At 38.6% G+C, this 13,275-nt stretch overlaps 1 protein-coding gene across 1 annotated transcript in view; it reads right to left on the bottom strand.

Moving 5' to 3' along the window:
• Positions 1-13,275, bottom strand: part of LOC135465855 (inositol 1,4,5-trisphosphate receptor type 1-like) — a 115,158-nt gene that overhangs the window by 28,455 nt on the left and 73,428 nt on the right. The window contains exons 30-47 of the mRNA XM_064743218.1: positions 13,005-13,112; positions 12,528-12,664; positions 11,864-11,931; positions 11,131-11,186; positions 10,576-10,734; positions 10,012-10,250; positions 9,456-9,540; positions 8,508-8,695; positions 8,046-8,159; positions 7,450-7,534; positions 6,936-7,022; positions 6,584-6,688; positions 6,113-6,184; positions 5,154-5,283; positions 4,189-4,327; positions 3,429-3,587; positions 2,510-2,666; positions 1,922-2,019 (exon numbers count right to left, since the gene is read on the bottom strand). Coding sequence (XP_064599288.1) covers positions 1,922-2,019; positions 2,510-2,666; positions 3,429-3,587; positions 4,189-4,327; positions 5,154-5,283; positions 6,113-6,184; positions 6,584-6,688; positions 6,936-7,022; positions 7,450-7,534; positions 8,046-8,159; positions 8,508-8,695; positions 9,456-9,540; positions 10,012-10,250; positions 10,576-10,734; positions 11,131-11,186; positions 11,864-11,931; positions 12,528-12,664; positions 13,005-13,112 — 2,186 coding nt within the window. The remainder of the gene's footprint in view (positions 1-1,921; positions 2,020-2,509; positions 2,667-3,428; positions 3,588-4,188; positions 4,328-5,153; positions 5,284-6,112; positions 6,185-6,583; positions 6,689-6,935; positions 7,023-7,449; positions 7,535-8,045; positions 8,160-8,507; positions 8,696-9,455; positions 9,541-10,011; positions 10,251-10,575; positions 10,735-11,130; positions 11,187-11,863; positions 11,932-12,527; positions 12,665-13,004; positions 13,113-13,275) is intronic.

The following is a 13,275-nucleotide window of genomic DNA, read 5'->3' as shown; positions in this document are numbered from 1 at the left end:
TAGCTTACAAGGCCAAAATTACACAAGGATTTGATCCCCAGCATGAGGTAACTAAAAATATGTGTGTCTGTACTTGTCAAGACTGACTGACTGATTGATTGCTAAGTGTTTAACGTCGTGCAAAAGAGTACTGCACTCAAATAAAACGTGTATAACCACATTCAAGCTTTCATTTTCTGTAAAATTTTTACAGTGAAACATGTTTTCCCTTACCCCAAGCAAAAAAAAATAAAATAAAATAAAACGAATGTAAAAAGTGAAAACTGACAAAACAAATGCCCAGTGAAGGATATAATGCTAAAGTATTATCGCTACGATCTATAATCTGTAGGATTCCCACGTGTGATCAATCAAACGAACGTCTTAATTTTTTGTACAGATTTTTGCATTTTCATCAGTTCTGATCAGCGTGGACGTATATATAATGATAATAAATACAATGCGAGGTACCTGATAAACCTGGAGGCTTAATTAGAGGTGCATGTGTACTGCATAAAGTCACGCCACATTTTGAAAATGTATATATTGTCAAGTGTATAAAGTCAGTGATTCCAGATAAAATGGGTTTTGAATTAATACTGCAATGGATGTACTGAAGTGCAGGCAGATTGACAGACAGGGTGCCTTTGTAAATGAACACTGGGCATAAACTTGGACAATTTATATCCGGGGCTCGGAAAGAAAAAATAAAAACCTTGATAGCTATGAACCAAACACCAAAACACACAACCCATCAGTGCAACATACTTCTTCAGAATCCTCACAAGCTCTACGCTTTGAAAACACACAAATAGATGATGATAAACATAGATGTACAAAACAACTTCATACTGCAGTAAGGCAGAAAATCTACGGAACATTCCAACAGTGTTAACATCTTGATGCAAAGCTACAAACATTGTGACAAAGTGTGCAAGTTCAAGTTTGTTCATGTCAATAAAAACACCAAAACTAAATTACTACAACATGCCTGCAGGCATAGTTCAAATCAAATAATTGTTTTGGTGTAATACACAAGATGTATAACTCGACTGGTGATGGCAAAATAAAATTCCGATATAAGTCATCGTTTTTTGGAGTTACACTACTTGTGTATTATATAGAATTCATCAGTGGGACTACGGACTTTTTTCCGGGCTACACTTTTGTGAATGCAAACCATTGCAAATGACTTTCCTAGATAAACTGTACATTTATATCAGGTATTCTGTACACAAAATGTGACTGCTGATAAAGCTAGAACAGACCCATCTCAACTGAATGCAACAAATACCAGTCAACAAGCAGCCAGTGTTTACCCTAAACCTTCCTTTCTCCGACACTTTTTCAAGAGTAAGCACCTACGATGAGCAGAGAGGTGGGAAAACAGGAGAAGGGTGGGATTGGGGGTGGGGGTGTGAGGAAAGAAAACGACAACAGTTGATTGATTGAATCATTATGATATTAATAATAAATATTAGGCACATGAATTTGAATGACATGTTAACAGTTAAGCGAAAAGGTTAAGTAAATCACATCGTTTAGAAAGCTGGTATTGTGCTCTTATTCAGAGCAATCAAATCTGCAGACTTACTCTGGCTCTTATAAACTACCTAACAACCCTGGATTGCAGATTTGCAGACCTTACTGATTTGCTGACAATCTAAATGTCGCAAAGGCTTGATAAGGTACTATACCAAAACACAAATCAAACTTGGATTTTCATGACTGCAGACTTACAGTATGCAGTATTTACTTTCATTACTTCTCTGAAATGCATATTTTCTCGTAGCACTGCACAAGGGACAATGTTAAAAACGTCTTACACACTTAAAACTGTAGAATTTTCTCAATCATATGACCAAAACTTAAGAATATGCAAATTCTAAGTTTATGATATTTTGTAAATTCTGTTGTCTTAAGTACTGAACTGATGACTTACTTTTCTTTAATGGAGTTTGTGGAGATTTGCATCCTGTCGCGAACAGCCATGAAGAACACCTCCTCGCGGGTCGACAAGAAATAGTCCAACAAGGTTTTCTGGGAAACGGAGAGTTGGTAAGTCAGAGACATGGCTGACTGACAAGACAGACACCTTAATTATTTCAACCCTCCAATATACACATTTTCCAGGTTTAGAGAAATACATATTCTACAATTATGCAAGCTTAAAGCAGGTAAAATGACTACATTCGCTGAACATGTACATATGGAACAAACTACATCTATATATAAATTAGCCACAGTACATGTGCCAAAGCTGACTTTCAATTTAAAGGCTATTCCAGGACCATCTTCAAAATACCCAGAGCATCTGCAAAAGTTACTTTCTGTTTCTAAGTTTTTCAAAACTTTCACTGCCACATAGAAGCCATGCATCCAAGCAAGACTTACCCATCTCAGGGAAACACCATCATGCTTTTCTTCTAGAGTTTGATGTCCAAATGAATACCTGGCGGCCGTTGAAACAATGATCAATCAAACTAAATGATAACGTTTAACAATTACAGGCGAGTCGTCTGTATCTCACCTGAACATCACGGTTAGCATTGTACAGCAGGATTGCGATCAATCCCAGCACCTCTCGTGCAATCTCATCATTGCGCCGCGCTAAGTGAGGCAGCACTTTGTTGATGACGTCATGGGCGTTGATGGCGTTTTGCACCTCCAGGATATGGTTGAGTTGTCTGGAACACAGAGACAATGACATCTGAATTGACTCTCTAGAATAATCACAAATAAAACTGCACTTAAACTTTCATTTTATTCACTTGCCTGATTGTTGTGATAAATATATGTACCCTTTTATGAGTGGGTCGTTTTGAGTTCAAGTCCAGCTCATGCTGGCTTCCTCTCCCGCCATACGTGGGAAGGTCTGCAGCAACCTGCAGATGGTTGTGGGTTTCCCCCGGGTTCTGCCCGATTTCCACCCACAATAATGCTGACCGCCGCCATATAAGTGAAATATTCTTGAGTACGGCGTAAAACACCAATCAAGATAAAATAAATAAATTTTATGAGTGAACGAAGTGTTGTTGAAATCAATCACTTTCCAAGACATATGTACCTTACTAAGTGTCCTGTAGGCCAGTGTAGTGTGAAAAAAATTGACTGATTTATTTCATTTGTTTGATTTCATTGGTGTCTGACATAGGAAATTACACCATGTATTCAGGATTACGAGCGGAGGATCTGTTAACCAAGGATCCCAGAGAAAAGCGTGACCCCTATCCAGGTAACCCACAAACATTCAGACTTAAAACTGAAGGTGACACAGAAAGAGCTGGATTTGAACATGCAAGATCAATGATCAAGGGCCTGATAGTTGCGGCATAAGGGCTCGTTCACCTGAGCCAGAAAGCCCTTGAAAAACGATGGAAACTGGCAACTTCATGTGTGGAGGGTAGTAGACTCAATTTTTAAGTTTTCCATGTTCAACCTTGACTTACCGTTTGATTTTCTTTTCTGAGGTTCTTAACTCCCAGTCATCAGGCAGCCGCCGCTCCTCATTGTGAATGAGCGTACGGAGGATTTGCAGGCACTTGAGGTCGAGCACCTCCTGCTGCGGAGTGCTAGGGATCATGTGACGCAAACGCTGGGCTGATATACTACAATGACAACAACAACAACAAGCACCATGAACACTAGACACTGATCATCTAGACATGCCTTACAAACATTTCTCATAAAGTGACTATTATTCAATAAAGCCCATCTCAGTCATGTGAAAGTGACTTTAAGCAAATAGATAATCTATTTTTTCAACATTTTTGCATGATCACCGGCCACTGTGTTACAAAGTAAGCATATTTTGAGGGAATTTATGTATCTACACTGAAAATTTATATTGAAGCCAAGCTGTTGGCTAACCCATGGAAGACAAATCATCAGCTTAACCAAAATGTTTATGCATTTAACATTATAGGTGAATACTTTGACATATATGTATTACCAATTCACTTCAGAAGTCAAATTTGTATTTCTAAGTCAGAGTGTATTTCTTCTTACAAGTTCTCACTTCTTTCACTTAAAAAATGACCTCTCAACTTACAACTTCTCTTTAAGGACCCAACCCAAATCCAAAACAGAATTTTTGTGTCCAAAATTAATTTATTTATTTATTCATTTGATTGGAGTTTTATGTCATACTCAAGAATAGTGTCTAAAATGAGATTTGTAATTTGTATTCCAGTTCTGTGTATGTCTTACTGTAAAGCTGTCACCAGCAGTTTGGTATGTGCATATTTCTTGGCGGGCTTTTTCTCATGGGTGTCAATGAAGTTCTTAACAAGCTGCTGGTATTCCTCGCCCAGGGGTAACTCTTCATTACTACCCACATCAGTGTACGCTGTAACACAACAGGCAAGGTAAATGCATATACAGCTTCGGGCAAAACTGCAGAATTAATTTACAGAGCTGCCAGTCAAATGCTGGTTTTAATTCCACAGTTAACTACATTGAAACTGATCGTTTAAATCAGCATATCAGTACGCAAAACACACACACAAGATTTATTTGTTTGATTGGTGTTTTACGCCGTACTCAAGAATATTTCACTTATATGACGGCGGCCAGCATTATGGTGGGTGGGAAGCGGGCACAGCCAGGGGGAAACCCATGACCATCAGCAGGTTGCTGGCAGACCATCCCACTTATGGCCGGAGAGGAAGCCAGCATGAGCTGGACTTGAACTCACAGCAACCTTATTGGTGAGAGACTCCTGGGTCATTACGCTGCGCTAGCGTGCTAACCAACTGAGCCACGGAGCCACCCCCACACACAAGAAGAGCATAGACCATATACATATTAGCTGACATTTGTCAACAAGACACAGAATTGCCACAAGAATGTTACTGTTTAAAGAAACAGGGGCTGATTCCACAAAGCCACGTCTGATATAATTCAAAATTTAAAATTGCATCATAAATGCTTAGCTTTTGGTACTGGAAGTTGACATTTGCATGCATTTATCTTAAGATACCATTGATGAGGGTGACAAACTCTTAATTTATGAAACCTAAAAATAAGTTTTAAGATCGTATTTCAAATTTTGACTTAAGTCAGAAATGGCTTTGTAGAGTCTGCCCCAGATGTCACACTGGATGATAAACCTGGAATTTTAATTATGAAATAAGAAGGAAAAGGACTGTGGTAAATAATGTAATGATCTTCACCTCGTTTAGACTTGATCTTCATCTGGGCAGCCACTGTGTTGTAACCACTGTATACCAGGCTACAATTCATGGAGAACGTCCTCAGCTTGGCATTCAGCTCTATCTCCTGACTGTAGTACTCCATGTTACCCTTAAACCGCAAAAACACAGTGTCACAAACTGAACCATAGTGTCACAAATTGAACCACAGTGTCACAAACTGAAGAACAGTGTCCCAAAGTCAACCAATGTCACAAAGTCAACCACAGTGTCACAAACTGAACAACAATGCCACAAACTAAACCACAGTGTCACAAACTGAACAATTGTCACAAACTCGACAAGTGCCACAAACTGAACCACAGTGTCACAAACTGAACAACAGTGTTACAAACTGAACCACAGTGTTACAAACTGAACCAGTGTCACAAACTAAACCACAGTGTCACAAACTGAACTACTAAAGTACCCAGCTTTACCAACTGAACCACAAAACCACAATGTCTCAAATTCACCCACAAAAGCAGTCTCACGAACAGAACCACAAAAACTTTAATGCATAAATATAGTCCACAGCCATACTAGCCAAAATGTGCTGTATTTGATCTAAAATTTTGTCCATGGTAAAGTTACTCGATTTTCTCTGACTCTGAGAGTTATGTAATAGGCTTTTTAAGATTAATTTGAAGTGGGTTGATACTCTCCTGGAGAAATATAAGTTTCAGAGCCAAAAGAAACATTTTATAACCATTATTTGCCTCTTTAACATGACTTTCTTTGTGTTAAATTTTAGTTCAGTTACAGGAGCTCTGAATTAAGCCACATGAACTATTACACAACAGGGTTGCTCAATTCTAAAATAAGTCATTTAACCCTATACAGCTTTTAACGAGTCGCCTTTGCACAGGTAAAAATTAGTATGACATAACCAATAATAGCACTGACAGGGAAAAGAACAGGTAGGGTGTTTTGTGACTTACCTTACGTACTGGGCTGGCTAGTCCATCACATTTCATCTCGTTAGCAAACTTGTCCAATACACTTATGAGAATCTATCAAGGAGAATATTACATAAAGATTAAAAGATACTGACTTTTCTTGCACTATTTCACATTTTGCACAAGAATACAATATGACTCAATTCAACAATTATGTCAGCTTAAAATAAACTTACATAAAATATACACTAATGAGTTTGGTAGAGTACACGTTGATGCAATAACAAATGTGTAAAAAAGAAAAATAGCTCAGCTTTAAGATATTGTATAAATAATAAATCTGTAATAAATTAGCTGACATGATTTGGTAATCATATCTACCCGATGTATTCCCTGACGATGATGCAAATTAGCTGAGCTTTATGATAACGGTCATACCCCCTACATAATCTACATGAAAAGGGCTATTATCAAAGATACAATCTCAGCTGATATACACTACATATGTCTTACACTCTGTGGGGTGGTGGATGCTGACACGACCGTGGTCAGGCTGGCCACAAACACCTTCATGTGGGCAGGGCTGATGATCATGGGGCCCACCACATCGCAGAAAGCCTACACAGGGAAAAAAAACAGAAATAAATAGGAGTATATGTACATGTGTATGTTTAAAGACTTTTACTCTTATATTAGAGGAGACACTTTAAAAAAAAAAAATAAAGTTTCTTAGGCGATCAGTAAAGTTCAATGAAAGCTCTGCCATAGAAATTGAAGAATGTAATGTAAAAGAAAGTTCATGATGCTGATGGTGATTACTAAATGATGATGTGCGAGACAATACCTGTGTGCTGTTTGTACTTACAGCTAAGGCACTCGCCAGGTTGTCTGTGATGACCAGCTCCTGGGGGTGGAGTTCTTTGTCAGGGGAGTAGAATCCAGAGTAAAACACCTGGGGAGAGAGAGAATAGAAGGACGAGGGTTAAGAAACATTTACTACGTGAAATAAATGATGCAAGGCTCAAACATGAGATATAAGGCCCACTTTCACAAAGCCATCCCATGTAAATTTTCTGTAACTTTCTTCGTAAATTGCATAGCTTTATTCATTTTTTTTTAACTTGCTTGAGTAATAACAAAAGAAGAAAAGAAGTGTTGTTAATATGAAAAATAAAGAAAAAACATAGATGTATAATTCCACAAATGTTCTACAATAATTTCAGGCACAGCTCAATAAGATTTTTCAGAAAAGAAAAAAGCACACTCACAGCATCTGACTTTAAAACTTCTGCTTCTAGTATGATTTTGTCATTGCAATTCATAATCCACAAGGTATGTAAAACTTGACGAGCCTAACAACAAAGGTCTTAAAATCATACCTGAAGAAGTGGTAGGAGGCCATCCATGGTGTAGAAGAGACCTCCATGAACTACGGCCTTGGTGTCATGACTCTCAGCTACTTGACTGGTAAAGTGCAACATACAGATATTAAACTTGGTGTTTCTAGCCGATACAGATATACAACCAAACATTTTATGTACACATGTATAAAAGAAGATTAACATTTTTTGAGAACAATATTCCTATTAAAATGTTACAATCTTTGTCCAATTACAACAATGTCTTTTACCCTAATTCCTAAACCTTTTCGAGGTATGAAAGAACAACTTTCATAGCAATTTATGCACATTTTAATTTGATTTTGGAGACAAAACTACATTGGTTGGATTGAGCAATTTCAGGGCTTTACAGAAAGTATAATTTTATCAGTCTACACATAATGCCTTCAGAATATGCTTGAATAAACACCTTGCAAACATGTGAAAACATTGAAAATTTACGGTCACGCCAAAAGTTTCAAAATAACATTTATTCATAAAAAAAAACCACTTCACCTCGCCCATGATGATTTACTGAGGAAGAGCAAAGCATACTTCCAATTAAACATCAAAAACTAAATGAAAACGAGCAGTACCTTTTAGACGGGGGTCCCTTGAGTAGCTGGGCAGCCTTGTCCTGGTGCCTAGTGAGGGAGTCTGTGAGCTGGGCGATTTCACCCACAGAACTGGAGATGTAATCCCACATTCCCCTGGGAACAGAGAACTTAACCAGTTAGTTTAGGCAGGAATATAAATGAGTGAGTGAGTGAGTGCTTGAGGTTTAACGTCGTACTTAACAATTTTTCAGTAATGTGCCTCCTTAAAGCAGGACAGATTTCCACTGCTCTTTTATCTAGTGCTGCTTCACTGAGACGCCCCAGGCAAGTAAGCCGTCGTAGCATCCCCTCCATGCTGAATGCCCAACGAGGAAGTTAAAACTTCCTCTTTTAAAGTCTTAGGTGTGACTCGACCCAAGATTGACCCTGGATCTACTGCTCCCAAAGCAGACGCTCTACCAACTGTGCTATCGGGGCCGGAGAGGAAAATAGGTCACTCACTTGCTGTGTTGTAAGTCAGCAGCCCCACTCTCCACCATGCTGCTCGATGGTTTCAGGTACACCCACAGCATGAACTTCAGGAAGGGTTTCTTCAGGTTCAGGTCAATCTGCTGGTGGTTCAACACCCACAGGATTTCATCTATGGGAAGGATGGTCTGACACAGGGACTCGATGAACTTGTTGTCACCCTGGCAGAGAAAGGAAGGTCAAAATGAGAAGAAAGGAAGGTCAAAATGAGGAGAAAGGAAGGTTAGAATGAGGAGAAAGAAAGGCCAAAATGAGGAGAAAGGAAGATTAGAATGAGGAGAAAGAAAGGCCAAAATGAGGAGAAAGGAATGCCAAAATGAGGAGAAAGGAAGGTCGGAATGAGGAGAAAGGAAGGTCGGAATGAGGAGAAAGGTATGTCAGAATGAGGAGAAAGGAAGGTCAGGATAAAGAGAAATGGATTCTCGGATGTAGTGAAATGGGGGCTCAAATGTGGAGAAATGGAGGCTCAACTGTGGTGAACAAGTTCAAACGAGACATGAAGGTAAAAAATGGGAGAAATCAAAGATTCAAATGGAGATTAAACTATTACAACACCTATTAGAAAGTGATTTATCCCATTATGAAGTTATCTCATCGACACATTGTCTTGTTTGAATAATTGCCCCATATGAATGATTGACTTCACGAATGATTATCCCATATGAATGATTGCCCCATATAAATGATTATCCCATATGAATGATTGCCTCATATGAATGATTATCCCATATGAATGATTGCGCCATATGAATGATTATCCCATATGAATGATTATCCCATATGAATGATTATCCCATATGAATGATTATCCCATATGAATGATTATCCCATATGAATGATTGTCACATGAATGATTATCCACTAAAACGATGATTGTCCGGTGAATTCATCCCTGGATCTGCCTTGACAGAACCCACTTACCTCTGCACAGGCAGACAGAAGTTCCACTAAGGAGATGAAGTAAGTCAGGTGACCCTGATCTGTTTGGTTCAACAAGATCTTCTCCCTGTGTAAGACAAATACAAAACTACTCAGAAATTGTTCAATGACAATGCTTAAAAGAAAAACAATATCAGTTTTCTACAGCACCCTTGTGCACTCAGTTATAATATCACAGAAAGAAAAGCTTCCACTATCTGGAAATAAGATAAGGCAGCATGTTAAAAATTGGGGACAAATTTCAGCCCATAACAAATTATAGCCTTGTACAGATTGAGCCGATGCAGGGACAACAATCAGCAATTTTCTTTAATCTGAGCTCTCAGGAATTAAAAAAGTTAAATGCTACGTACACATGTATATCAGTGAAGCAAAATAGGAGCTTTCTTAAAAGATGGGTAGCCCCCCCCCCCCCCCCCCACCAAATTTTCCACACAAGTAGCAGGCTGTAGATAGCCGGTAACCGCCTTCCAATATTAAAACACTCTGAGTTCATACGGGCAAAGTTATGAAAACTGGGTTTTACTTATGAGCTAACCTGACATCCCTGGGTTGGTCGAGAATGTATGCGACCCTCCTGAAGTTCTGCATGATGTACTTCATGGTGAAAGCCTGGTTCCTCTTCAGGGTCAGGTCTAGCCCCTCCACCTTCACCAGGACGTGCAGCAGGTCGATGAACTCGGGCGCCTCGTCCTGGTGCTCCGCGGCCAGTAGCACCAGCTTTTGTAACTGACGAGGATGGATCTTCATACAGATGCCTTGATTGGCTATGAAAATCTGGAGAAGAGTAGTAAATGTCAGGCAGCAATGTCAAGGAGACATGATGAAAGAAACTGAGATGTAAAAATCACTTGTAGTCTTGTTCTAGTCACATATTTAGGAAGAAAACAGTCACAATTGATTGTTGCATTGATTTGTATGATGGGGTTCAGTTTAATGGACGTACTTGGGATAAACCACTGACTTTCGGCAATTTACTGACAAACTTTCTCACATTTGACATATATATATGCACACCATATTGGCAGAAGACAAGTGGTCTTCAACAAACATTAGGTTGCGCAAATGGCCACACGTGTGATGTCTCGTGTCAGGTACTTACCTCTTTCAGCATGACAGCCAGTTCTGACTCCACTCCGCGGATATCCAGCAGTTTATCCAGATATCCGTACATCCGCGTCTGCACCTTGTCATTCTCACGGATCAGCAGTTTTAGCAGCGTGAAGGTTTTCTTGAACACTTCTCTCATGCCTTTGTATTCCTGGTAAACAGAAGTAACACAATTGACTGATTAGTGCCCAATGCGGTTCTCAAGAATGTTTCACTTGTATGACTGTGGTCAGGACTATGGGTGGAGGAATATATAGTGCCCAGTGTAAAACCACCGACTTCTGCATGAACATGATAGGCTTGTTGCCCTTTGGTGACGGAGACAGGAATTCTTGAGTTGGTAACACAAGGAAGAATCGACATTTTATTTCATATTTGTAAAAACACAAACACAACTCGTTTCACAGCGAGACTTTTCTGGTTCAATTTTCAATTTCAGGAAGTGACACAAGAAAAGCTCTGGATCTTTAAATAATGATCTGAGCCCGGGCTTTACTTTGAACAAAGTCGATCTTTACTCTGAGGGAGATGTGTGTCAATTACTTACGGGCAGGCGAGAATCAATGTCCTGGGATAAGATATCCAGTAAGATATTGAGGATACCTGCAAATGAGATATCATAAATGCTGAGATTCAGTTCAAAGAAAAAACATCTCACTGAGTATCCATCATTCCATGAGATGATTTTAAGTTTATAGGTTTTCATGTATTATTCAAACATGTCTTTGTAATTTTTAAGACAATTACCAGGATATTTGTATATCAGGTTTCAATTAGAAAATAAACCCAAAAAAAATTTGGTTAATTAATCTTAAGACAAACAAAAGTATAAATGTACAATTTGAAATACGAGTAATGGCGTACAAAAGGAGGCAGTGTTCACTGTCTATTAAATGCACTGTGTAAAGATAACTGTGTTTCACCTAAAGTTTGGCATTTTCCAAGTCACAAAATACCTAAAGTTGAACATTTTTCAAGTCACAAAATACTTTAAGTTGAACATTTTTCAAGTCACAAAATACCTAAAGTTCAGCATTTTTCAAGACACAAAGTACCTAAAGTTTAACACTTTTCAAGTCACAAAATACCTAAAGTTTTCAAGTCGCACATTTTGTTTGATTCTGACTGATTCATCCACATTCTAGGGCCACTGAAGAGTCTTTTGTGATTAATTTCTGATCAGAAAAACATAAGTGTTTGCATCAGAAGTATCGTTTTAATGCATTTTCAAATTCCAAACTTGGTGATACATAGTATATATGAGGTGGAGAGGCACTGACCATGGCTAATCATAATGTTCTGGTTCATGTGATGAGGCTCATCAGGGGCTTTGGGCAGGTGACAAAATCTGTAAGACAGGAGTAAGAAATTCAACATCGACAACACTGAATATACTCACTATTGCTAGTGCTTTTGCGTCGCTATCTAGCTAAACTCTCTACCTCACCTTTGCCTTACATCTGATTAGCCAAGACATAACAAATAATGTAGCTTAGGGTTCATACTTACACACACCTGTGCGGTATGCAAAATGCTGGATGTTTCTCCTATTAAACTTGAGTCAACACCAAGAATTTTATATCTAGACTACACAACATTTTTGACATATATTTTCTATGACAGATGCATGGTTCAGATCAAAACACCAAAAAGTTCTTTTTTTTCTTCTTCTTGAAATCAAAACGAATTTAGCAGAATTGGCTACAATTTATTCACTTATTTGAGCGTTGTTAATGCCACAGTGAAGTATTTGTCACTGATATGACTGTGGTATGGACGAATGATGGAGCAAACCAGATTTCCTGGAAAAACCACCATCTTTGAGAGCATACCTGAAAAACCACCAAACTTGCAAGAGCTGGATTTGAACCTGCGACCTCATTGGACATGTGCCCTTTCACAAAGAGATAGTTACACATGTAGACAATTGTAAAATGTGCTTACTCTGCCAACTCAGTCAACATATCACACATGAGCACCTCCTGCGCATCACTCATTTTGGATCGAGCAAGTCGTCGTAATACTGGCAGTGTACGCTGAACTTCACGATGGACCCTGGCGGAGTCATGGGTCATCAGCACCTGGAAAAGCAATCACAAAAAACTCACCTCTACTGCCATGTAAACCGGAATCTTCAAATTGACACATATTTGAATTTAGGTGCCTGGACAAATCTTAAATCAATATTTAACCACAATAAAATTTTTCTTAGATCTAACACCTTGCTTACCATTCTCATATGCTTTTACAATCTTCATGGATATAATTTTAACCTCTCTTAGTAAAAAAATCTAAAGTACTTCCGTACCACAAAGGGATACTTCAGAAAGATTTCCAAAGAAGTACCAGAAAATAAACTTTGCTTAACAACTTACTCTATGGCTCGAAAACCATGAACAATTAAATCAGAACACAACATACCTGAGCCTCCACAGCCAGGGAAAACATGTCACTGCGAGAGGAGTAAAGCTTGTTAAGAATGTCCAGGGACTTGCACACCATCTTCTCATACTTGTACTGAGCCAGGTCCTGAACAAAAAATAGGTACATATGTGATGAATACAAGATATACTCTAACACCTCTGCATTTTTCAAATATTTAAATCACCAATATTTACCTTATTGTCAGAGACTCACTGTATATCAAGTCCCGAAGGAATCTGCCAACAATCCATTTACTTTTGTTTCCTTT

Source organism: Liolophura sinensis, chromosome 5 (assembly GCF_032854445.1).
Source record: "Liolophura sinensis isolate JHLJ2023 chromosome 5, CUHK_Ljap_v2, whole genome shotgun sequence".
Classification (NCBI taxonomy): Eukaryota; Metazoa; Mollusca; class Polyplacophora; order Chitonida; family Chitonidae; genus Liolophura; species Liolophura sinensis.
The sequence above is the reverse complement of the archived record's forward strand: the minus strand, read 5'-3'. Positions and strand labels throughout refer to the sequence as shown.